Consider the following 25,778-nt stretch of genomic DNA (forward strand, 5'->3'; position numbering starts at 1 on the left):
ATCTTTATTTTCACCGTTGGGATAACATGAAAGTCCGCGGTATAACTAGAGCCGGCTACTGATCCAGTCAAACATTTTCAACATACGTGGAAATGTATATTCTTGCGTAAGTGTTCGCATACAATGTCGACTGAGTACAATGGCCTGAGCTTCAAGTTTAAGCAATACTGAAAACGGGTGGACATCTTGGAAAACGCACTTGCATGCTCAGCGACCTCCAACATGGGGTCAGCTGATGAAACCGCGGCCCCAATGGCCCCTGAGAAGCTAGACAGGGAGTGGTTCGTGTGTGTGTGTATGTGAAAATGTGTGCGTGCGTGCGCGCAGCGCACGTGTTTGTGTTCAGGAGGTTGGAAGGGGGGGGGAGGGGGAGGGGGAGGAGGGTGGAAAGAGGGGGAGGGGCGGGGACTGGGGTGGGGGGGGGGGGGGGGGGGAGGAGAGACGGCCGGGGTCTACTGATGCCAGTTCGTACCGGTCGGAATGGGGGCGGCGGGTGTTACATGTGTTTCCGGGCATTATGTGAGAGAGTATTACGTAAATGCGTGCGTATGTGTGTTTGCGTGTGTGCCATGTGTTCGCATGTGAGTGCATTTGTATGTATAAGTGTGTGTGTGTGTGTGTGTGTGTGTGTGTGTGTGTACGTCAGTGCGCGCACGCGTGCATGAAATCCAGAGCAATTGCACCCTTACGACTCCCGGCTTTGGTGCTTGCGTACCTGATCAGTAAACGTTAGCAAAAGATTACTAAACGAAGAGGAGCTCATATCAAAATAAAAAAAGGGAAAAGAGTTCGTTCTACAATAGGCCTGTGTAAAATTTTACACGTTGGCCTGTTTCAGCACTCTTCTACTTTTCATTTTGAACACTGCTTCTTTTCCAGCGATTTCATGTTTTCAGCAAACCACACGCATGCGCACTGTTCTTTCCTTAGCAAACATGGCAGCCAGCTTGCTGAAGGTCACTTCGAGCGTTGCTAAAGTTCTTGCAACAGCTCACAAGGTATTTTATTTGGAACAATGAGAGATATTGATATTACAGAAATGAGAAGGAGTTGATGTCTCACATGAATTTGTATTGACACCTTTCTTCAATGTATTGTCCATGGTTTCATCATGTAGATAGATGTTTGCAAATGAACTGCTGCACATTGACGTCTGCTCAAGAACTGAAGAAGCCGACAATACAGCAGTCTGTCACACTTGAAATAATTAATTTTTGATTTCATAAATTTGTCGGACGTCTTATCAGTCCAGTTCACATCAGGCAAGAGGCGTCGCTCAGTTTTATCAATAATGTTTTATTTAACAGATTACTTAATTGGGGAGTGTATTTCAAAGAGGTTAAAACAGATATCGAGATCGATTAGCTGGACTGTGTATGTGTGGTCATTTACCTCCTTGACGATTTTTAATGTATATTTGGGGTTCTAGGTCAGTCTTATGTAACGAAATCACGGAAATGATCTTTAGAATAGTCTGCGTTTAAATAGCTTTCTTTCGTTTTGTTCCAAACACACACCAATGACCGTCGTGACATTGATAGCACACAGATTTTGTATGAGCAGCAGTTTGTTTTAGTTGGTAACCAACAACGGCTGGTTGAAATAGCAAAATATCACCAGGAGTTGTGCTTGTGAATGCCTACATGAAAAACATACAGGAGAAAAAAAAAGATAACAACAGAAGCCAATAACAGTTACTGAACTAGTGATCAGAATGACCCTCAGTGTCAGTAACTTCAACCAGGATGGAATCGTAAACATTCAAAATCTTCATCAAAACCCTGCATAAAGAGTATGCGATTATTTTCCTGCTTGTCTCATTTCCCCACTTCTTGTCTCTTATTCCTTTGTCCATTGCAGACTACTAAAACTAGTAAAAGCTGTTCTTTTCTCCTTTAGAAATCCCTTTACATTGTCTTCCATCTTCTCAGCTTGCCTTTGTCCTCACTCAATTTTTCTGTCTGCCTGTGTGTCTGTCTCCTCTTCACTCTTTGTCTCTCTGTCTGTCTCGGTCGGTCTGTCTCTCTCATTGTGAATGTCTTTCCAAGTCTCTTTGTGGAAGTGTGTCTCTAAATCTGTCACATCAAGCAGGTTGCTGTTTTTTTTCATCCTGTCATATTGTGTCAATGTTTGTGGGATTTAATGAAATTAAATCCTAGCTTTAGACACTTTTACTCCCTGTGTAGTTGTACTATTACCAGTCTTAAACAAGTGCTAAAATTATTTATTGGAGCAGGACTATTTGCACTCATTGATACAATTTTCTGCCTAGGCACCATATGTCAGCGCAGTTTTGACACAGCGATGGCGTTCTACCAAAGCGGCTACATTTGAACAAACCGTCCTGAATGTCCCAGAGACCTGTGTGTCCACCTTGGAAAATGGTCTGAGAGTGGCCACAGAGAATTCAGGCATTCCAACATGCACTGTAAGTATTTATGTGTTTGGTGAGCCCTTGGAGGAACCACATATGATTTAAACTGATCAATGAACTTTTTTTTTAGAGCATCATTTTGGGAGAAAGATAAATGTTTCAAAAGGATGATACAAGATTGGCTTTTTGAGGTGACACTTTATTTATCACTGCTGTGTTCTTTTAGACTTTGAAAAGGCATTAATATATTGAGATAAGGTATGCTTTATAAACTTCTGCTTGTTGTGATCAGTGTTTCAATGTTTTTGTTGCCTTTAGTTGAAGTAATAAAATTTGTTTAAACCAAGTAATAAGGGGAAAAGGTATTGTATGAAGTTGGAAGAGCATGACTGCAATTTTTATAATGCAGGCATGTCAGGTTTACTTGTCATTAGAAAGAACAAAGGAACAGAACACACCAGAAAAAGAAGAAATGGATCTTTTGCATTGTCCTTTTTAAAAAAATTTTTTTTTAAAGATATATGTGCATGAAAAGGTTCATAAGGTGTTTTGTCTTATTTAGACAAATGGGAAACAGAATAACTTGAGCTTATAACTGTGGGGGAAGTGTTTGAGGAATGTGATTAAGAAAGCAACTAAAAGAATAGTGTTGGTTTCAAATTGAAAATGAGAAATATGATTAAGAAAGCGACATAAGAGACCAATGCTGAGTTGAAATTGAAAATATGTTTGGCTGGTTATTCTGTCTGGGGACTCCATAGAAGCAACCATGTATAAGCTTTACTTTCATTGACTTGTCATTCCAATTTTGATTTTCTAATACTGTGCTTAGAATGTGCATTAGCTATTGCTTTATCTCTGCACCACTCCACCCCTGTATTTTTTAATTAGGGTTTTTATCATGTCTGTATGTGAATAAGAAGGAGGTGGTTGCTAAATTTGACTTTAATTTCTGAAAGTGGATTTTACTGGAAAATTGTTAAAAAAAAATTATACTTCTGTATAAAACTTTTTCAGGTTGGCCTGTGGATAGATGCTGGCAGTCGTTTCGAAAACGAGCAGAACAATGGAGTGGCCCATTTCCTGGAGCATATGGCATTCAAGGTGAGCTGTGGGTACAGGAGTCACATCACAGTCTTCTGCTTGCATTTTACTTTTACTGTAGTAAAAGGTGGCAGCACTTTTTTTTATCATGGTTAATTTCTAGCCACTTTGAGTTTGGACCTGACATTCAATATAATTTGTTGGCGCTTTTCTTGAAGCATTGATGCATGTTGAAAATTTTTACTCTGTTTTTCATCAGAGTATTATGTAAATATTAACATTAAATAAAGGATATAGAAACATGAAATACTATAGACAGATGGAACATTTCTGATTGCACATATTATCCAATTGATAGTGTGTGTAAACAGATACAGCACACCCACACACACACCCACACCCACACACACACATACACTCACACACTTTCTCTCTCTCTTACCTGACTTTAATGTATTTTTTAATCTTTTTTTTTTCTCTCACAAAGGGCACAAAATCGCGCAGCCAGACTGACCTGGAACTTGAGGTGGAGAACATGGGAGCCCATTTGAATGCATACACATCTCGTGAGCAGACGGTGTACTATGCCAAGTGCTTCCAGAATGATCTGCCCAAAGGTGTGCCCTTCTGTCATGAGTATCATTTCAGTCATCCCAGTCCTGAACTGGAAGAATTTGTCAGAGCAGATTTAAGTACTTTTTTGTATGTGTGTGTGTGTGAGCATGCATGTTTGTATCCATGCGTATAAACTACATGTCTGTATGTGAGATTTCTGTTTAGTTTTTGTCAGTCTATTGGGAGGTAATACTTTGGGAGCTGTGGGGTGGAGTCAGTTGTGTGTCATGCTTGTATAACATGTTTATTCAACTTTGTGTGTGTGTAAAATTTTATTTTTGAATCTTGTCAGATTTGCAGATGAATTTTTTTTAAAATCTGTTTGTTGAACATGTCTGACATAATCCAGAAAAGCTAGCTGGGAGAGCTGGAAATCATTTGAGAACTTCAATGATAATACTGCTTTCTTTTTTGTGTGTCTATTTTTTGATGTGTGCTTGTTTTGACATCATGGCATTGCATGGTGTGTGCAGCGGTGGATGTTCTGTCTGACATCATCCAGAACAGCTTGATGGGAGAGCAGGAGATAGAGCGGGAGAGGGGAGTGATTCTGAGGGAGATGCAAGAGGTGGAGACGAACCTGCAGGAGGTGGTGTTTGACCACCTGCACGCCACTGCCTTCCAGGGCACTGCTCTAGGCCGCACCATCCTGGGGCCCACTCAGAACATCCAGTATGTCTGCTTGGGGGGGTTGGAATGGGGGGAGGGGAGAGAGTGTGTGTGTAGTGAGTGTGGGTGTGCGTGTGAGAGAGAGAGAGATGGAGAATATTAAATGAATAGTGTTCTGCATAACTGATCATATGGTAATTAAAATTTAAAAAAAAATCTTTTGTCGGTTTGTTCTTTGATTTTATGTCTTTTCATATTGGACGGTTTAGTGCTTTACTTTTGACTATTTGATCAGATTGTAATTCAGAACTTAAATGTACACTAACAAAGAAAGTGCATATTATATCCCATGTCCAAAGAGCTGACTTGCACCCAGACCTTCTTAGCTTTGACTTTGGAAAAATAGCAGACATATCACTGTGAATGATAAATATGTGGTTTGGTGACTGTTCTAGGTCCATCAACCGTAATGACCTGCTGGAGTACATTGGAACTCATTACAAGGGACCACGCATGGTGCTGGCGGCAGCAGGAGGTGGGGCTTTCTTCTGTCACTTGTTGTGTGAATCATTGGGTTGAAAAGTTTGTCATGCTGTGTTGGACATGCTTTTTTTCTTTTTCTTTTTTCTGTCACAAAACAAATATTAGCTTGGTGAGGGTTCTTGTCATGACTGTTTATTTTGTATGTTCTGTGCTTCCACCAGCCACTGAACTCTGCCTTTGGTTACATAATTTTTAATGTGTGTGTTTGATCTTCTGCATGCATATATATATACATGAAGGAGGTTCAGGGGTTAATACGTCTGCACATTTGGTGACCCGTGAGATGTGTAACTCAACAGATGCTGTTGGGATCAGACTCAGAATGCTTTGATAGAAAACGCCTATGTGTAGACCTTCCATACCTTTTCAGTTATGTGTGTGTGTGTGTAATTCTGTAATGTAATACGAGTAGTCTCTGAATCTGTTTTATAGTATTGTGCGCTTACTCATTATTTTTCTTCTTCCTTTTTTGTTTTTGTGTTTAATGTTTATTGTAAAGCACTTTGAGCTCTCTTTAAGAATGGAAAGTGCTGAACATATGTCCATTATTATTATGATTAGAATGATAGTCACTTCTTCAGACACTTTTTTTTTTGACTGTGTCTGAAAACAGTGAATATGTGTAATCACCCCAAGTCAATTGCGTGTATTAGTGTGTATATGGTAAAATTGCTATTGTTTTCTCAGCCACAATAAATAAAATAGCTACACCAGGCAGGATGGTAGATGGATGGTAGATATTGATAAAACCTTTCCAGCTATATTCTTGACCCCTCGACCAGGTTTAACATAATTCAAGGTCAGAGATACAAGATCAGGTTGATGAAGACATTCAAGGTCAGAGATACAAGGTCTAGGACACAGTATGCATAAGAGAAATATAAAGTCCTGTGTGGTGGTTTAGGCATTTTAGAACATGTTTGTGTTCAATTTTCAGTGATTGTCTATATTTGGAAAATGAATTCTATTGAATATTGAAACACTTCTGCTTAACAGTATGCAGATAAAATGCAAATATGTTATATAAGACTAAAACATTTTGCTGTACAGAATGATCTATTATGTATAAAAATATTACTAACAGCATGTAAATGGTCTAAACTGTGTTGGTTTGGTACTTTATGAGATGTGCCAAACTACTTAGCAACTGTCTTGAAGGTGAGAATGATTTGATGGCAATGACTTGATGGATGGTGTGTGTATCTGTGTGTATGCGTGCATTTGTGTGTGTGTGTGTTTCTGTGCAGGTGTGAACCATGAAGAGCTTGTGAAGCTGGCCAACCATCACTTTGGGCGCCTGAGTGCCGGCTATGATGGGGAGATTCCCGTCTTGCCACAGTGCAGGTTCACTGGAAGTGAGGTGAGATACAGCACACATGAATAGTACCTCTTGATAAGAAAAAGTGTTGACACGAATGAATAGACAAATAGATAAATATGCAGGTTCACTGGGAGGGAAGTGGGATGCAAGTCACAAGAATACGTCTGTCATCTCTAAAAGAGAAATTGGTGACGGGTTTTGTTGATGAAAAGGAGGCATTAAATACAGTAAGTCGATAAATAAATAGATTAATTGAAATATAAATAAATCGATAGAAATTCAATCTCAGAACAACATGTGCCAGAAGTTAACATTTTACTTGATGCTGACCTCTTGTGTTCTTTTTTTTTTTCCTGCTTAAAAAGCTTACACCTTGCTGCTATGGCTTATTCTATTTTGATATTTCTCTTGGAAAAATCTGTCAGTCAGATGTTTCCAGTCTTCCTCAAATAACAGTCAGGTAATCAGCATTTAATTTGATGGCACTGTACATGATCAGCCCATACTGTCTTTCATATTGCATGGTATGTCAAGTATTTGCTACCCTGGAATGATTATTTCTCTGTTGAATCCACATGATTTTTGCATTATGTGGAACAGGAAGAACAAATCAGACACAGTATGAAATAGAAGTGAAGAGCAGAAAAGAAAGAAAAAAAGAATAGATTCTATGTCAGTGTGAAAAACTAACAAAAAATGAATAAGCATAGTTTGGACTGAACATGGCACACTGAACAGTTCCTGGTACATATGATTGCAGATGACGTTGCATTTAGCCCAGCTGACCAGACAGGGCCATATGAAAAATTGTCATGTCTGAAAAAAACACAACAAAATATTAGCCTGCAAAACAATACAGTTCATGACTTATTATCTATTTAGCTTCTTGATGCAAATAAGACTAGGCTTTGCTGAGAATGTCAGTCCCACCACTTAATCATCCCCAGATTTAAAAGAAAAAAAGATGAAAAAGAAAAAAATTGAAAATCACAAAAAATATGATATATGCCAATCCGGCAAATAACTGCAGAATGGACAGCTAGTGCCCACCATCCAGGTGTTTACAATGTCACTGAAAGCAGACAATGGTGAAGGGAAAATACGGCAGAAACAAAATGACCCAAAGAAAAAGGAAATTTCTAACACAGAATTTCCAGTGGGTGGGGATCCTTAAGCGTACTGAAAAAATCTTGGCATCCCCACGAGTATCAATTTGGATAAATTTGAGCGCATGGATAATTTTGCCAACAGAGATTTGTTTATGTTTTTATGTTATGTTTGCTTTTGGATCATGTCAGGAGCATCATTTGTACTGGAAATCATGGCATGCAAGTTATACATTGTTATTACTTTTGCAGATCCGTGTGCGTGATGACAGCATGCCCCTGGCCCACGTGGCCATTGCCGTGGAGGGCTGCGGTTGGCAGAACCCGGACAACATTGCCCTCATGGTGGCCAACACCCTGATTGGCTCCTGGGACCGTTCTTATGGTGGTGGTGCCAATCATGCTTCTCCTCTGGCCGCTGCCTCAGCAGAGGCTGGACTGTGCCACAGCTTCCAGAGCTTCAACACCTGTTATACTGACACTGGTCTATGGTGAGAAATAAATGGATGGGGTGTTTGTTTTTTGCTTGGGCAGGGCTTTTTTTAGGTGGTGGTGGTAGCTTTTACACTGCATAGTTTTGTTTTAAAAGTTTGGCACAATACTGTACTTGTGGAATTCTTTGTGCTGTTCTAACTTGAAATAAAAACATTTATAAAAGAAGGAAATATTTATCTTCTGTTTGTTCAGAACAGTATCTTATGTGTGGAATTCTTTGTACTAGTTCACAGACTTGAAATAAAGAGTAAAAATCTATGAAAGAACGTAATTCTTAATGACTTTTAAAACTATTTAAGTGAATGTAACTTCTGTAACTAAGTGATTGGTACTGAATGTATATACTGTCAAAGTGAGAAGTATGTGTTGTGGTGTATATGTTAGGTCTCCTTTGTTGGTTTGATTTTATTTCCGGGGGGGGTAATTTATTTGTTTCATTAGGCTGTAGAATAAAATCTTCATTGAACATAAAAAGGTGTTTTTCAGTGTGGTGCAGATTTGAAGTTGAAGAGGTTGTTAAGAGCTGAAGAATGATCTTTTTCCCTTGCTTATGTTTATTCCATTCTGTTTGTTCTAATTATGTTGTGGGGTATCTTTGTTTGATTCAGTCACCATCTGAGACTTTGGCAATCTCACAAATCATTCATGTGATTCTCATTTTGTTCTCCAGGGGCCTGTACTTTGTTTCGGAGAAGCTTGCAATTGAGGACATGCTTCACAATGCCCAGGGAGAATGGTAAGGCACGCTGACATGTGCAGTTAGCACTTAATTCATGTTATAGCACTGTTCTAATTACAGTGCTAGAAGTTATTCCACAAAATGTTGACACTGCATGAAATGATAATTGCTTTTGGTTTGGTATTATATGTATATGTATTAGTTTCAGAGTTTGATCACACTTGTACAACTCAGTAGATTTTTTAACATATCACATTCAGTTTTCTTGTCATAATTAATAAAAGGATTGGTGTCAAAATGTAACTTAATAGGGAATTAGATTTTAAATAAATGAATATTCACAAATATTTGTCTTTTGCGATTCTACATATCACACAATTTTTAAAAAAATTTTTACTATGGTTTATATGTTACAGATTTATCGTTGTTTTATGGCATGCAAAAAAAAAAAAGGAAGAAAAAAAAATGTTTATAAATAAAACACTAAGCTAAAGACATGTAAGACTGAAAGATGCATATGCAAAACATTCTGTGGTGGAGAAAAGAACAGGAAAAAACAGACAGTTCTGTTTTGACAGGATGCGACTGTGCTCCAGTGTCACGGAGTTTGAAGTGACCCGTGCCAAAAATCTGTTGAAGACCAACATGTTGTTGCAACTGGATGGCTCCACACCCATTGCTGAGGATATTGGAAGGTATTGGCAAGCCCGCTTGTGTGTATGGTCATTAGTGTTTTTCTTGTCCTCTTCCAAGATACTTGGTGTTCATGAGGAAATATGTGAATGAAGATTAGGGGTTTGTTTGGGAGTGTGTGGGGCTGTTTGTAGGTAATGGTATACATGAGACATTGGTAAAAAAAAATCTTATTTTCACACATTTGTCAATGTATAGAAATGGACACATATTTTTTTTTCATAAACCATTTGTGCAGCAGAAAGCATGCAAAATCCATTACACAAGTTTTGCTGTGTACAGACATGTACTTTTACGAATTTGTGCATTATAAAGCATGCCAAATCCTGTGTGGAGAATAACTCTTCAGTTCATTTTGTGGTGATAATCACTTGTAGAACAAGGCCAGATGTAAGGTACCCAAAACAGACATGTCATTCTCAACATATGTCTCTTCATGATGTCTTTGTTTCTCCTTACAGACAAATGCTGTGCTATGGTCGCCGAATCCCTCTGCCCGAGTTGGAAGCTCGCATTGACGCTGTGAATGCTAAAGTGGTTCGGGATGTGTGCACCAAGTACATCTACGACAAGTGTCCTGCTGTTGCTGCAGTTGGTAAGCATGTTCAATCTTTGCTGAGTTATGCAGGACTTTGCCGGCCTGTGGGTTTATACTGTGCATAATGCACATGCTCTGTATATTTTTCTTCTTAATTGAACCTGTAGTAACCTTATCAATAAGCCACATAGATCAAAATGAAGCCTTTTCTGAATTAGGGACAGATAGGGACATAATGCCATCAGCCCATGTCAGGTGTTTTGAGTGTGTGTTTGGTTTTTTTTCTTTTTTTTGTGAGAAGTGACACGTTTGGATGTTGTATTGGAATCAGATTGGAGTCCAGATTGCTTTTGATCATGATGGATTCCTTCCCGATGTTCAGGTTCTGGCATAGCTCTTTCACTAACTGGCTCAGTATTTCTGCTCTTCTGAAGCCTCGAGTTAATAACTTCTGTTAAGTCTCTTTGTCCATGGCTTGTTAAATCCGCAGTCCATCCACTCACTCTGTCTTCAGTTTTGGCCTCCTTTGTGTTCCACATTATCTTGCTAGCGCTCTGTTCATTCTTCTGTCTTTAAATTGTTATTTGCATCATACATTCATACTCCATCCTCTAACTTGAATGTTGCTCTCTTCTTGCCCTTTTCTCTCCCATGGGGCCACTTACCCAGTTTGAATGCAGCACCCTGCACGATTCATTTGGTTTGGTTTGACAATGAAGTGAACAGTATCACATCAAAAGACTTCAGTTGTGGAATATGCAAGCAGTCAAATCAAAGATAAAAGGAAGCAAATCGTAGTTCAGTGTGAATCAAATGTAAGTTTTGTCAAGAGTATTGTTATTGTCTCCGATCCAGAATGTTTTAAAGTGGGTGCGACATTGTTTAATGACCAGAATTTAGTTTTAACTGCACCCACTTGTGCAGACTCCAGGTGGGTGGTGGGGGGTTGCTTAAAAAAAAAAAATCTAAGGTTTAGGTACAGACTGCATTTAAACACATTTTTTAAAAATATTAAATAAGTTTTTTTATGTAAAAAATGATGTTTCTGAACATATGATTGACTGGAAATTATTTATTTAAATATTTGAATTATAGTTGGATATCTGTATATATTTCTTATGCCATGATGGTGTGGAATAGATTATGCCCAATATATTGTTTGCATTATTAACAAAAATGTTTATAGCTGATAAAAGAATAACATTGTTGCCGTCAGTTGGATTTTGAGGGTTTTTTTTTTGTTTTTTAAAAATAATTTTTTGACTTACGCATTCAATGCAAAAGATATATTTCGTAAGCAAGTTTGAGAGAGAGATATATGTAGAGAGAGAGAGATGTATATATATATATAGAGAGAGATGTATATATATATAGAGAGAGAGAGAGAGATAGGGAGAGAAAAGATAATACATATTCACATATTCTTGATGTTGGGTGTGGAAAGGTCATAGACATAAATGTGTGTGGGGAAAGAAAAATACTCAGAGTATATGAGTGAGGTGATTGAATTTTGTCATGACAGTCCTGAGATGGCCCGTCTCGAGTCAAACCGTTTGTCAAGGAAAATCATAGAGCTGGATGTCAGTAAGAACGTGTTGGTTTTTTTTTTAATGCTGGACTTCACTGGTTCCATACTGGTCATAATGGTCACAATTGTTTGTCTGCAGGTCCGATTGAGCAGCTTCCCGACTACAACAGGATCCGATCAGCCATGTACTGGCTGCGTTTATAGATGACTGGCCTCTTTAGCTGTTAGTGTTTTGGATTATTTAACATTGTGGCCCAACCCAGCCTTGGGCCTTGACCATTCAGTGACATCCAGGTGTTTGGCCATATGAGGGAGGGAAAAGTACTGGACAGACTTGGACATTTGTGGAGGAAAGGTAGAAAAGCTACTGTCAAAGGAGCAGATTTTTACCTTGTTTCTGTTCACCGTGAACAGTTTAGTTGAGTATGCACTGTGTAAATGATTTGAATGTTTGTGGTGAGTACAGACTTAAAAGCAAAAAATAAATATTTGTTTTAAACGTGTGTGGCTGTTGGAAAGTTACGCCTATATCTTCCTTCCTCCAGAACACTCTTCCATGCCCTTATTAAAATTTCTCAGAAAATGGTGAAACACAAACTGATGGTCTCTGGGTCTCGGACATCAATCAGTGATGTATGGTTAGTCAAGGAGGAATGGCATGCACTCCAAAAAAGAAATTTTCTATCTAAAATTACGTTTAAATAACATACATACCATGACCCAACTAGTGCAGACTCCGGCAGGGGTCTGACATTCCTGTCCTGTGCAAACTACTATCCACCTATGCGGAGAAAACGAAAGTACTACGGCTGATAACCCCCCCCTGGCTAGCGCCCTCTTTTTCCGGCAGCCATCTCGACACCTGTTCATGTGCACTTCATACGGCTAAGTTTTTTCACATTTTCTATCTGTATCAATTCTTTGGTGTTTGTTTTGTGTCCAATTATGTCTTCCACTCCAAAAACTGATATTTTAATGATTTTACTACTTTTCAAGACAGACATTTTCTTGGAGGTGTTCTTGTTGCTGGAGGAAGGGGAAGGGTAGAAAATGTGTTTTGGATAGAGGTGCCACTGTGCACGGAGTAGCAAACACACAGATGCATGCACATACACACTCGGTCTTTCAACCTGCACCTCAACAACAGCGATTCCTTTGATTTATTTTTTCTTGGTGTGGAGGAAGCGCACACAGAAATCTTATTAAAACAATGTACATAAAATAAATGTTTAACAAAAATGTATCAAAATACATGTTGTATAAGCTTTTATTGGAACAATAAATCAGTACTGTTAAACTTTGGAGAGAAAAAACACACAATTAATATTCACAGTGGAGAAGTAGCATGGATACTCGAACAGTTGGAATTACATGTTCTCATACAACAGAATAAATATTGGGCAACTGTTCAAATAATTCAAAACAGAACAAATGGGTATTGATATCGTTTTCAAACTATATCTGATTTGATCAAGGACACAATACACATTCATCCATGAAATTCTTAAGAACATAGCAGTGCACAATCATCCATGAAATTTATAAGCAACAATAATCAATTCATGAGAATTACTGACCGGATAGAGACAAACGAGAATGAAGAATCATTCACTGTATTTGCTACTGGACATAGAGCAAAAAACAAAAATCCTCACAAAGTGGAATTCATTGAGACAAATTTCTATCATGATCTTTGAAAAGTAGTAAACAAATATAAAAGACATGAATGATAACACTGGATTCATAAATATATAACAAAATTTGTTTCGACTGAAATACTACATCCTTGCTGTCAAAGAAGTAGAAGTTTTTCCCAAATATTATGAACTTGGAAGAGGAAGAAACATGTAAAAGGAAAAAGTAACTCGCAACATAAACCTAGAGCAGGTGAAGTGGTACACTTCAGTGAATTTCCTACCTTGCACCTTCTACCCTGTGCTAAAATACTCCCAGTTGTGGGACACATTGGACTTTTCCAGTAAACATGATGCTCTGATTTTCTTAACTGCTCGAAACCTGACAAGTGTAATCAAAATTTCAAAGTATAAATGAGATTCTGTATAAATAACATACTAAATATACATATGATTCTGTATAGAGTATGATTCTGCCTAAAACCGGTTCAAGACCAGCTGTGCAATCAACATACTGAATTATAATCTCATGCAACACTGTGCTTTTACTGGCTTTCTCAAGTTGTTTTTTTTTTAAAACCCATTCTCAAAATATACAAGAAACAACAAACTGCAGCGTCTGCTCAAACTGTGTAACTTCAGTGATGTAAAACAGCTTTATTTTTGTCATTTCATAGATTCCTGAATTTTCAGTTGACGTCCATCCACCCCGTGGAGATCAATTATAGCTGCCCTGTGTTTTCAGATCAACTTGAGTAAGTTGTGACACAGCCATCATTTGATTAGGTTCGAGGTTCTTAGTAAAGAGAATGTAAGTTCTGAATGCCTGGTCTTGTAATGCGTGTTGAAAGGTCTTCATAAATGAATGTACACTTTAAAAACGGCGCTGTGAAGCTATGAATCTTCCTTTCTTTCAGTCTGGCAATCTGTTGTGTGTATGTATACACATACACAATATATATATATGTCCATCTACTGGTCTTGATGCGTAACAAATTCAAAAGCACTATCAGCTGATTTGGTTCACTCAGTAATACTAACTCCATTCAGGTTCTGCTGGGTTTTTTTTCTATGAACACTTCTTTTTCACTGGAATTTCCACTGCTTACTAGCAGCAAGTAGCACCATTTCCTGAACAAATGCTGGCACCCAGGTTACCACTTAGATTTTTCACAAACTGCCAAGATGGATTCTGGCCAAAACACATCAGCAACCCAGCTCCTTCTCCAACTCCCTTGTATTGTTTGGCTAAAGTCCTCACTGAAATCTGGCCTGTAATTCTTTCAGGCTGTCTCACTATCTTCTCTGGTGTCAGCTGGGTCAAAATATCTTCAAACACAAGCCATCTGCTCTGAGAGAACTGCTCAGAATAATTTTACTTGCAACACTCGATACCTTCACAACTCCAATACTGGAAGCACCAAATTTTCCAGATACTCTGTTTGGCTTTGAACAGTCAGGAAACATGATGTAGTTCTTCAGAGAGAAATTTCAGAGGCTGTGCTGGTCTTTGCCAATTGTCCCCTTGACATCATCAATGTTAGTGAATAAGAACAGATTTGTTTGTGTGGGGAACGCTGTAATATCCGAGCTCAACAGATGCTTTGAGGAAAAAAACGTCTTTGCCAAAACTGGCTCTTGAGGCCAATATTCAATATGATTGATCAGAACATTTGCTATTTGGATTTACGTTTTAGTATATGTATATATATATAAATCCTACACAAAAAAATTATAATTAATGAAATGACAATACAGCTGTTGGCTTTCTAAAAAAATACTTCAGATATCAAGCCAGAAGTGGAATGTAAATGGACATAGATTCCTTGCAAACAGTGCAGGCTGTAGCGTGAAAGAATAGTAATCTGTTTACAAGATCTCAGTTTTAACTTGTTTACAATCACAATAAAGATCTCTGTATTCAGAAGGAAGATTCAAACATTGCCTGACCTCCATGCAATACAATGGAAAAGAAAGGAAAAAGTTCTCACAAACCTATCTAAAAGGTGTCACCAACATACCGTGATCAAGTTGTTGGAATGTTAAGTTGTAAACTAAATTGAGATAAAGACAATACAATTCAATCTGGTTTGTTGCAAGCTTTACTACAATTAGTGTTTTTACAAAACACACAAATCAGATAAATGCTTGGATGAGAAGCAGTTCCAATATGACCAAATGATGCTTTCCAAGTAAGCAATCGTCAAAGTCTATAATATTCATAATAAACTGCACGTAATGAGTTGTTTGATGATATGCACATACACTTTCCAGTTTTACATGAAATTTATGGTTTGTTCAATTTTTTCAACTATTAAATAGAAAGAACAAAATGTCTTAATACAGATAAATGTATATACACACAGACTGTTATAACTACACTTGAGAGATTTCTTCACAATTTGAAACGGACCAATAAATGTTGTCTATCACAAAGTAACAAGCTACGATTTTTTTATTATCTTGCTCTGAATTTACTTTGAAAATTATCAACATTCATGTCAGTCACAACTGGCTGATATTGTTTTTAATTCATTACCCTTCTTTATACTCCCACATTTTTTTCCTTTTTTTAAAAACAAATTTATATTCACAAGATCATATTCACCCATTTATTTCATCCTGTTCCTCACCTGATTTGATGGAGAAATCAATATACATATTTGCACACACCTTTTTGAATTTACAAGTTCATATGTATTACCTGGATTAAATGTACAAATTAAAGCACAGAATACCACAGACAGAGAAGAGCAAAACATTAACCATGAGGTGTGTGGAAAGCACAGGTAAGATAATCCTTGATGCAGGGAAAAAAGAAAAAAAAATCTAAACAAATCCGGATGATTCAACATTTACTTTTTAAATGCTGAGTGTGAAATCTAAATTCAACATCAAGTCTATCCAAGAACCATAAGCATTTTCTAGATTCATCAAGCACAGAATGTACAGCTTACATAATTATTATTGAAAAAAATCACACACAAATATTGCTAATATGTATGTAACTGTACAGTCAAATACACACACCACATGAAATAAGTCACTCAACCAGACCTGTTCTAACATCTGTACAACTGATACAAACAAAAGTGGAGATACACCATCCCTAAGTTTACAAACTCCTTGTTCCCAAAGCTGAGTAAACCACAGCTTATACACAGTAACAAAGGCCTGATCCACACGCACAACTGGACCATATCATACAATAACAGTAATCCAATATCTGAACAAAAATGTTTTAACTACTCTGTGAAAATCAAAATATGTTGTTCTGTTCCAGTGGGAACAGAAAGGAGACAGGAGTAGGCTTGAGAAAACAAACCACTCTAGTTAATACGAAAGTAAAGCTGCCTATATTGAAAGAAGCTTGCAGTTTGCGGCCATACACCTATTGCTTGTATGTCCACAGTAGAATGGAAAGAGATAAAAGTCCTCACAAAAAAAATTATTACGACAAATAAATTTGTTATGAAATCACCAGCAGAAATGACCAAAATAAGAAAATGTATCAAAACCAACTGAAGAAAACACAAAACTGCAATACTCACTCTAAAAACCAAAAATCTCAATGCGCTTAAAACAACAAAGCAACACACATGCAAACTTTCGAAACAAACTCTACAGGCACATTTCAAACAACTCCTCAACATGCCTGAAAGAACAACACAACACACTCACTGGAGACAACAAAACTGCCACACCCACTTCCAAATCTATCCTTCCATCAAATAAACAAAAAGAAAATCCACACATGAGACATATCTGCCAAGTACCATAGGAAAACAAATGATTCAGGAAATTCATGAATAATGGATACTCCTGGACAACACACAGTTGCCACTTAAGTTTACACCATTAAAATGTTAAGGGGGCAACACTAGAGTCTATTTCACTTCAAAGCAGATGAGCTATGGGAAGAAACATTTTTATTGCGATGACTAATTGTGCATCAATATTTTTGCATACAGTCCTACAAGTAAAAGTGTCTAAAACCTACATGTTTTAACACCAATAAAATCACAAACAAGGTACTGATTATATAAAGACTAGACCTAAAGAGCTGATCCACAGATCTAAACAGCTGGAAAAGATCACTTGACTAATCTTGCCTTCATAACCACTGCTAAGTACAATGACAAAAGCTATCCAGTAAACGATTCCTATTGGTATGGGTAACACAAGAACACACATTCGGATTGTGAGTAACTTCTCATTCAAACGACTTTCTTAAATTCATCTATGTGCTCATGAAGGATGTAACCAATGCTAACCATCAATTCAACCAAGATTTCTTAATTGGTGGAAAACCAATATGGCACATACTCTTGATGTCTTAATCTGTTATGTAGATTCAGAAAAAATGAAACTGATGCCATACACACTGCAGTTGCAATACAACAGGAATGAGACAAGAACAAAAAAACAGGAGATCAATAAAATTAAAGCAATCCTGATGATCACAACCATAAATTATCCAAACGTTTCAACCGTAAATCACACAAAATCTGATATGTGGAATAATATTCTCTCCAAATAATATGAAAAATGTCCTATTTGGTGGAATGTACAAAAGAAACCAAATGATAAAAATGTAAACATGTTTAGACAAAACATGGAATCTGTGGGCCCTGCTTTCACAATGCCAGCTTAATACAGCATGTTTCAAGGATTTCTTTGGCTATAAAAAAAATTCTCTCAGTGGATGCAATACTTATTCTTTATCATTATAATCCATTACATCTTTTTTTTCAGATCACAGAAAAGAATAAGACTGAGGTTTTCAGAACATGCATACCTGATGCTCTTATCAAAGTCATACACACTGTTGTGCAGGAATGGAATGAGTTTCAGTCAACATGGGTACATTTAGTCAGATCCTCATTAAGCACGGGCTGTTGAATCGCACAGCATCCAAACACTGTGCTGAACAATCTCTGACAGAACTTCATCATCACAAAAAGTGCTGCTTCATACACAGTCAGTCACCAGTCTACAAAATAATGATTAATGGTGCAACAGCTGCAAATACTGCTGACTCAGATATCATCACCTTATGATTCTTGAGTCAGTATTACTGAGTAAGGTTTTTAAAAAGATGCTTTTAAACAAGCCACCTCCACAGAACCTGGTCTCTCGATGTGATGAATGAAGTCTGGTCACACAACACATTGCTACAGTTTTAACTACAAATTGCCTGGTTGACACTTCATCTGCAGTTTGCTCCTCGCAGTACCTGGAGCCAGAGGAGCAGCACAATGGTCTCGCAATGGTCAGTTAGCTGTTCTCCAGATATTTCAGTTGTGACATCACCACAACTCTTCCTCAGGTATTTGAGGTGTGGGCGATTGACAAATTATCTTGCAGCAAACAACTTTCAAAGCTACTACCAAACCCTCTACAAGTCATTCCAGCACATTCAAAGCATCTTGTCAACAGCCAAGCAAACCATCAATATTTCCAAAGCTATAAGCATGAAAAAAACAAAACAAAAAAAACAACAACAAACATCAGCAACACTTAGTCTCAAAAGAGTGCAACAGTGAGTCCACAGTTAAGTAGACAGGTGACCAATAAACAAGCTATCCACAAGGTGGCTGCCATGGAAAAGGAATGTAACAAGGAATCACAACTTTACCTTCCAAGCTCAACACAACCAGACTTAGACTGTTCCTCACAGATCACACCACTGGCACAGCAATGTTTGACACAACCTACAACACAGCTAATACTACATACAGTTCTGTGCACATCCCACTGGCTGGGTTTAATGCCTCAGTATGAACATCCAAACAGTACTAAACAACAAGATGTATAGTGTTTTGTTCTTGGCTCACACATGAAGCCTCACAGGTAGTTTCCCACAACAGTGCAAGGCGACTGCGCTTCTTCAAAGACAACATCTTTACTGAGACAGCAGACTACAACGTGCAAGGGGTCAATCAAACATTGGTCTCATCACTCGACCTGTAACACCAACAACATAAATGACTAACACAAAAAGCACACCAGACTTATAGTGACAACATAAATGCATATTAAGTCAGTATATTTTCTTGTGTTATCATTGTTCTTGATAAGATGGCAGGTGCATGTGTGTGCACTATTATTTCTGTTGTTTCCTCAGCAGTTGACAGAAAATACAACAGCTCACAATGATTACTGTATTTTTCTGAACATTCCTAAAAATGTATCAGACTTATAATAAGGTTTATCTTTGACTTAAGATTAAAAAAAAAAAATCATTTCATACTGGTATATAAAAAAAAAGAATAAATAAATAAATAATCTGATAATTTTAAAAGTGTCATTTACATCAATGAAATATTCCAAAGGAAGTTACACTGCTGATTTTTCAAAAGTGCAGTTTACACCACTGAAACATTTTTTTACACATTTCTAGATTGTGAATGCAAGAACTGGACTGCATGCATTAGCTAAATCATACATAAAGTTATGCTGTTAATTTTGTAAGTGCAGTTTAGAATGCTGAAATATTCTTCCTGCAAGACTGAATGCAATAGATGTTAATTAAATTATGTACATATGAATCAAAACAAAAAATAAAATGAAAATTAACTGAATGTGCAACAACACAAATCAATGCAAGGATAAAAAAAAAAAAAAAAAGAATACGAGAACAAAAAGCAATGGAGACACCACTGTGGCAGATACATAAGACAACACTGAAATAATAACTCTTTTCACACACTAATCAATTACCAATCTGCTGACCTGAAAGTTGGACTGATAACTGATTGGGTTGATTATCATTTACACATCTGACATGATGATGAATGTATTTTTCATTAAGAATATCTGCATAATTGTACTATTATGGTTATGATCACTCAAGCATTGACAAAGTGAAAATTTTGATGAATTTCAAAATGACATTTTATCTGCCCATGACATTTTTTCAGCTACATTTTTCAGTGACATTTTTTACTACTACTACCCGTCTAGTCTGTTAAATTACTCAATTCTAAATCTTGATATATTTTTTTTTTTTAATTTGTTTAATCATGTCACCTACATTTCCTTATTTGTGACTCAAGACTGGTTTCTTATGCATAGGTATCATCAAAATACCAATAACAATAAATTAAAGCTGAATAATAGTTATACTTAAAATCACTAATTTTCCAATTCATATGATTTATTTTATTTCCTTACAACTAAAAAACTTACACTGATTCTGATGAAAGACTGCCATTATATGTGAGGACTTTTAACTTTTATGCATTTTTCCTTGTTTTCATATTTGTACATATACTTTGTTAACTAAATCACTAAATTTGTAACTTATATATATTCACTTTATCTTTTTATATCTATCTTCTTATTTTCTTACAATGCCAAAACTAAAACCACTCACTTTGTAATCTATAATCACTTGATTCACTGATTCACATTATTTCCCATAGTACACCAAAGCTTACTCTGATTCTGATAAGACTTCCATTCAGTGTGAGAACTTGCAACCAAGTCAAGCATCTTTCCTTATTTTCATATTTGTACTTACATTCTGCCAAATCACTCACTTTCTGACCTATATTCATTTGATTCATCTTACTTCCCTTACAACTCCAAAACTTTCTGATTCTGACGAGAGATTGCCATTATCAGTGAGGACCTGCCACTATGTCAAGTATCTTTCCTCATTTTTGACTCACTTGTGTAAACAAAGTGAGTCTATGTTTTAACCCGGTGTTCGGTTGTCTGTGTGTGTGTGTGTGTGTGTGTGTGTGTGTGTCCGTGTGTGTGTGTGTGTGTCTGTGGTAAACATTGACATTTTCTCTGCAAATACTTCGTCAGTTGACACCAAATTAGGCATAAAAATAGGAAAAATTCAGTTCTTTCCAGTCATCTTGTTTAAAACAATATTGCACCTCTGGGATGGGCACAAAAAAAAAAGAAAAAAAAAAGAAGCCTAATTATATGCAAACTGCATTTACTGTTATATTCATATTTTTTGTATTCTCTAAACTTGGCACTTTGATCTGATATTCTGACCCAACAACAAGAGCAGTCATTATTATCATTTTTTGTTCAAACAGGAACTTCTTTTGCTAAGCATGGAAGTTTTATTTATTTTGCAAACGTTTTGGTGCAGATAGTAAAAAAGGGAAATTAATCTGTATTTAATGCTAGGGGACTTAATTTGCTTTAAACTGATCTTTCTCATCTTAAACATTACATTTTGAAATTATACTCAATACATAAAAAGCTTGGATTTTTTTTTTTTTTTTAAGTGTATCACAAGTGAGTCTTGAAGGCCTTGCCTCTCTTGTCATATTTGCACTTACATCTAGTTAAATAACTCATTTAATTCATCTTACTTCCCTTAAGACTCCAAAACTTACTCTGATTCTGACGAGAGACTGCCATTATGAGTGAGGACCTGCACCTGCACTCTGCCAGAGGCAGCAACGTCTGACCCCACATTGCTACTGCTGGTGGCATAGTTGTTCTGGAGACTGTCCGACCGCACCGGCGGCACTATCGTCACTTTGCGACCTACCCAGCGCCACCCAGCAAAACAAAACAACAGTCATGCAGCCACAACAGAAACCAAAAATAAAACCAAAAAAAAAAACGCATGCAAAACCAAAGGCCTAAAACAACATAAAGTGAAACGGACAACAAGGAAAACGGAAGAACGACAGTGTTAAAATCACTTTATAGAATAGACGTGAAATTAATGACCAACCAACAACAGTGCTTAAACGTTAACAAAGACAACAACTAGGTTACAACATACAAGATCCACTGATATGTGAGGGGATATGTAGAGAGAACATGAACTGAGAAGATGTAATGGCAGCTGAATAAATAAAGTGTAAGCTGATCACTGAAAAAAAAAAAGAAGAAGAAATCATCTTTCAAAAAGGAAACATGATTAACGGTACAAAGGCAAAAATACAACGAAAAACAAAAACGCCTACAGTAATACAGAAACATACAAATACATCAATGAACATGAAATTAGTGTGGAAAAAAACAGAAGAAAATAAATTAAAAAATAGATTAATTACTAAATAAACTAATAGAGAGAGAGAAAAAAAAAAGTCACAAAACAACACACTGTCTCTAACATTCAGACCCCATAAAGACACAACAAAGACTGACACAAAGACACAACAAAGACCGACACAAAGACACAACACAACAAAGACTGACATAAAGACACAACAGAACGAAGACCGACACATAGACAAAAGAGAATGAAGACCGACACAAAGACACAACACAACAAAGACTGACACAAGAACACAACACAACAAAGACTGACACAAGAACACTGACACAAGAACACAACACAACAAAGACTGACACAAGAACACAACAAAGACCGACACAAAGAGTAAGACACAACAAGGCACAACAGAACGAAGACCAACACAAAGACACAACAGAACGAAGACTGACATAAAGACACAACAAAGACAGACACAAAGACACAACAGAACGAAGACCGACAAAAAGACACAACAAAGACCAAGACCGACACAAAGACACAACAAAGACCGACACAAAGGCACAACAGAACGAAGACCGAAACAAAGACACAACAGAACTAAGACCGACAAAAAGACACAACAAAGACCAAGACCGACACAAAGACACAACAAAGACCGACACAAAGACACAACAGAACGAAGACCGACAAAAAGACACAACAAAGACCAAGACCGACACAAAGACACAACAAAGACCGACACAAAGGCACAACAGAACGAAGACCGAAACAAAGACACAACAGAACTAAGACCAACACAAAGACACAACAAAGACCGACACAAACACAACAAAGACTGACACAAAGACACAACAGAACAAAGACTGACACAAAGACATAACAGAACGAAGACCGACACAGACACAACAAAGACTGTGATCTGTTCAAAGCACATAATTAATTATCATTGTTGTTTGCAGCCCATCCGACCCACACAAGTACACAAGCACAACAGTGAGCTGTAACTGAAGCTGTACACTAATAATTCATCCAGCACACTACATACATAAGTGAACCAACCTGGGAATGAGTATATCATGAATATTACATTGCTTATGTCCACAGCCAGGGACTGGGTAAAATTTCAACATAACAATGCCCATGCACAAACAAAACAGCTTACTGACCAAAACCTGAAGCAGCATGGCCAAGACAACTAAGCGACTACACATCTCTTAGCGCAGCTGTGCAAAACAAACACTTCAATGGACTAGACTTTGGTACACACAAAAGACATGGACAAGTATCGTGATCAGCAAACTTTACACAAACAGACGACAGCTGTGTATATTTCATCTCCAAAACATCAAGTTGGTAAATCAAACAAAAGGCCAAGGTTTCAATTCAAATGCTGCAGGCGGAAGGCAGGAAATCCAATATGTGCATCGTCTCAATCATACGTTCTGCATTCAAACAAAATGAAGATGAATTCATTTTTCTAACATTACTGAATGTTTTTTTTCCTTTTAAATTTCAAGTACAGTATGTCAAGCACAGAACTAAATTGTCTGCTGATGCTTGTCAATAATGTCAAAAAAGGCAATCATTCATCAAGCCACCCTCTTTTCAAAAGCGAACGTGACAAACCCACGGACCACCTGAAGCAGAAAAGTTTACAAGTCATCAAGAGTGGGAAAGTTTCGCGGAGGTCGGGGAGGAAGCGGAGGGGCAAAGAATGTACCTGATCGCTGGGCCGCAGCCGACAGCGTCACATCAGGAGGAACGCTGGAGATGTGAGGTCGAGAGGTCGGAGGAGGGTCAAGGTCGACGCTGATATCCACCTGACCACTGTTCACTCCATGTTGCTCTGTTGGACAAACATCATGAACCATTGAAAAGGTGAAAAGATGGGTGCAGGAAAACCTTTCACTTCGAGTGAAATTAACTTTTAATGGTAAGAAACAATAACAACAAAACCAGAAAACTGGTTGGAGAGAGTGGCAGAAGAGAAATTATTAAACATTTATGCAGGCAAATCACATTCTCTGACTTCTCTTCTTTGGTGGCAAACATTTCTTTTGCTGGACTTGACTCAAAATTTTGACTCCTGAATGCATTTTACCAGATTCTCAAACACTGAGATGAACATTGTGACACACAATAAAATATCACCAGCCACAAATATTGAATGGCAGAGCAAATCTTCCTCGTCTTTGTTACAAAATACAAACCTTTCAAAAATACACACACACAAAAACTGGACACTGATCAAGAAATGAATGTGCAAAGAACCACGTGTACCTGAAGTCTCGGTGATGTCATGCAACTACCATTTACTTTCTTACTCATTTTGACAATCTGAAGTCAGATTTCTTTTAAAGAGTTTTAATTTTATAAATGCACAACTTTGTACCTGAATTATTGTTGCCCAGGCGTTCTCTCTCCTTTTCTTTTTTATGTTTTTCTAACTGTTCTCGTGCTTGGGCTGAAACACACACACACATATTTGATTACATAAAGAGAATCAAATGGTTAAAAAAAATTATGGGGTTTTTACAAAATCGTCTGGACACAAAGAACTACTCCCAAAGTCAACAAAGTTTCTTTATTTTTTGCAGCCCAATCATCTGCACCTTTTCAGTGGCATTACTCTTACACAGTTTATCTAAGTCCTAACAGCCCACCCTCTCCACACACAACCACATCTGGGTTTGTCTGCTGCAGTCTCAGCACTGGTAGTCCACAGGAAACTGCTGATGTCACCAAGAGGCCAAACACCAAAGGAGACCCTGCACTGGTGCTGAGGCTGAGGTGCTCAGTTGTGCTGTGCTTGTTCTTATTCAAAGTCAGCAAACTCCTTTACACACCGATCCATCGCCCCCAAAGCTTTTCCCCTGTCAAGAAATAACATTCCCACCTCATGCAAATGCACATGCATGGACACACAAGATCTAACACAATCATTTCTGATAAAACCACATTACCACACCGCTATATCACTCACCAACAGCTTTACTTTTAGGGATGTGTTGGTCCCAAGGGGGCCCAATTTCAAAATCGTCATCCTCATCCGATGAGTGGCTGGAAGCCAGATCCAGACTGTTTCTGTCCATGGATGCATCACTGTCTGAATCAGAATCATTTCCCTCTGGCTTTGATGGGGACTGGCCTTCATCTGAAAGAACACAACAGACCACTGCTTATCTCAGCAATCTTGAACTGCCTTCATATTTCACCTCTATTAACACATTCCTGACCACGACTGATGTATTTTAGGTACTGCGAAATTCCACCTCTCAATAAAAATGACCTGATGACAAAAACACCCATACTGAAAATGTATTATCTATGTTTCTCTGTGTTATTTGACCTACAATGTATTCTCTATCTATGTCCACATGTTTTGTGTGACTGACAATTATTCTCTATCCATATATACAGAATTTATATGACTGACAATGTATTATCTATGTCTAAGTGTTTTATGTGACAAACAATGTATTCTCACTATGGTTATTACTTTTATGTGACCGACAGTATATTCTGTCTATAAGTTTTACTTGACCAAAAATGCATTCTCTATGTCTACAAGTTTTACATGACCAACAATGCATTCTCTATGTTTACAAGTTTTACA

The 25,778-nt window shown here is 37.4% G+C and overlaps 2 protein-coding genes across 2 annotated transcripts in view; one reads left to right on the forward strand and one right to left on the reverse strand.

Moving 5' to 3' along the window:
- The first annotated feature begins 877 nt into the window (after positions 1 to 877).
- On the forward strand, positions 878 to 12,048 carry LOC143284561 (mitochondrial-processing peptidase subunit beta-like). The gene is made up of 12 exons (XM_076591350.1): positions 878 to 998; positions 2,273 to 2,428; positions 3,392 to 3,478; positions 3,906 to 4,035; positions 4,507 to 4,705; positions 5,098 to 5,177; positions 6,433 to 6,545; positions 7,865 to 8,103; positions 8,778 to 8,843; positions 9,365 to 9,481; positions 9,941 to 10,074; positions 11,685 to 12,048. The coding sequence occupies exons 1-12, from the start codon at positions 909 to 911 to the stop codon at positions 11,747 to 11,749; spliced, it is 1,476 nt and encodes a 491-aa protein (XP_076447465.1). The 5' UTR covers positions 878 to 908; the 3' UTR covers positions 11,750 to 12,048.
- Positions 12,049 to 12,690: 642 nt separating this feature from the next.
- Positions 12,691 to 25,778, reverse strand: part of LOC143284560 (cadherin EGF LAG seven-pass G-type receptor 2-like) — a 64,059-nt gene continuing 50,971 nt past the window's right edge. The window contains 5 exon segments of the mRNA XM_076591349.1: positions 12,691 to 19,146; positions 21,546 to 21,699; positions 23,883 to 24,008; positions 24,555 to 24,626; positions 25,146 to 25,316. Coding sequence (XP_076447464.1) covers positions 19,122 to 19,146; positions 21,546 to 21,699; positions 23,883 to 24,008; positions 24,555 to 24,626; positions 25,146 to 25,316 — 548 coding nt within the window. The 3' untranslated portion in view covers positions 12,691 to 19,121.

The sequence above is a fragment of the Babylonia areolata genome, chromosome 8, assembly GCF_041734735.1.
Source record: "Babylonia areolata isolate BAREFJ2019XMU chromosome 8, ASM4173473v1, whole genome shotgun sequence".
Lineage (NCBI taxonomy): Eukaryota > Metazoa > Mollusca > Gastropoda > Neogastropoda > Buccinidae > Babylonia > Babylonia areolata.

What these genes read in the sequence shown, in the direction of transcription:
- LOC143284561 (XM_076591350.1), top strand. Translation starts at nt 909, where the DNA reads ATGCGCACTGTTCTTTCCTTAGCAAACATGGCAGCCAGCTTGCTGAAG. An exon ending in CAGGCATTCCAACATGCACT is followed by an intron (nt 2,429 to 3,391) that starts GTAAGTATTTAT and finishes AAACTTTTTCAG; the next exon opens with GTTGGCCTGTGGATAGATGC. An exon ending in GCAGGTTCACTGGAAGTGAG is followed by an intron (nt 6,546 to 7,864) that starts GTGAGATACAGC and finishes TTACTTTTGCAG; the next exon opens with ATCCGTGTGCGTGATGACAG.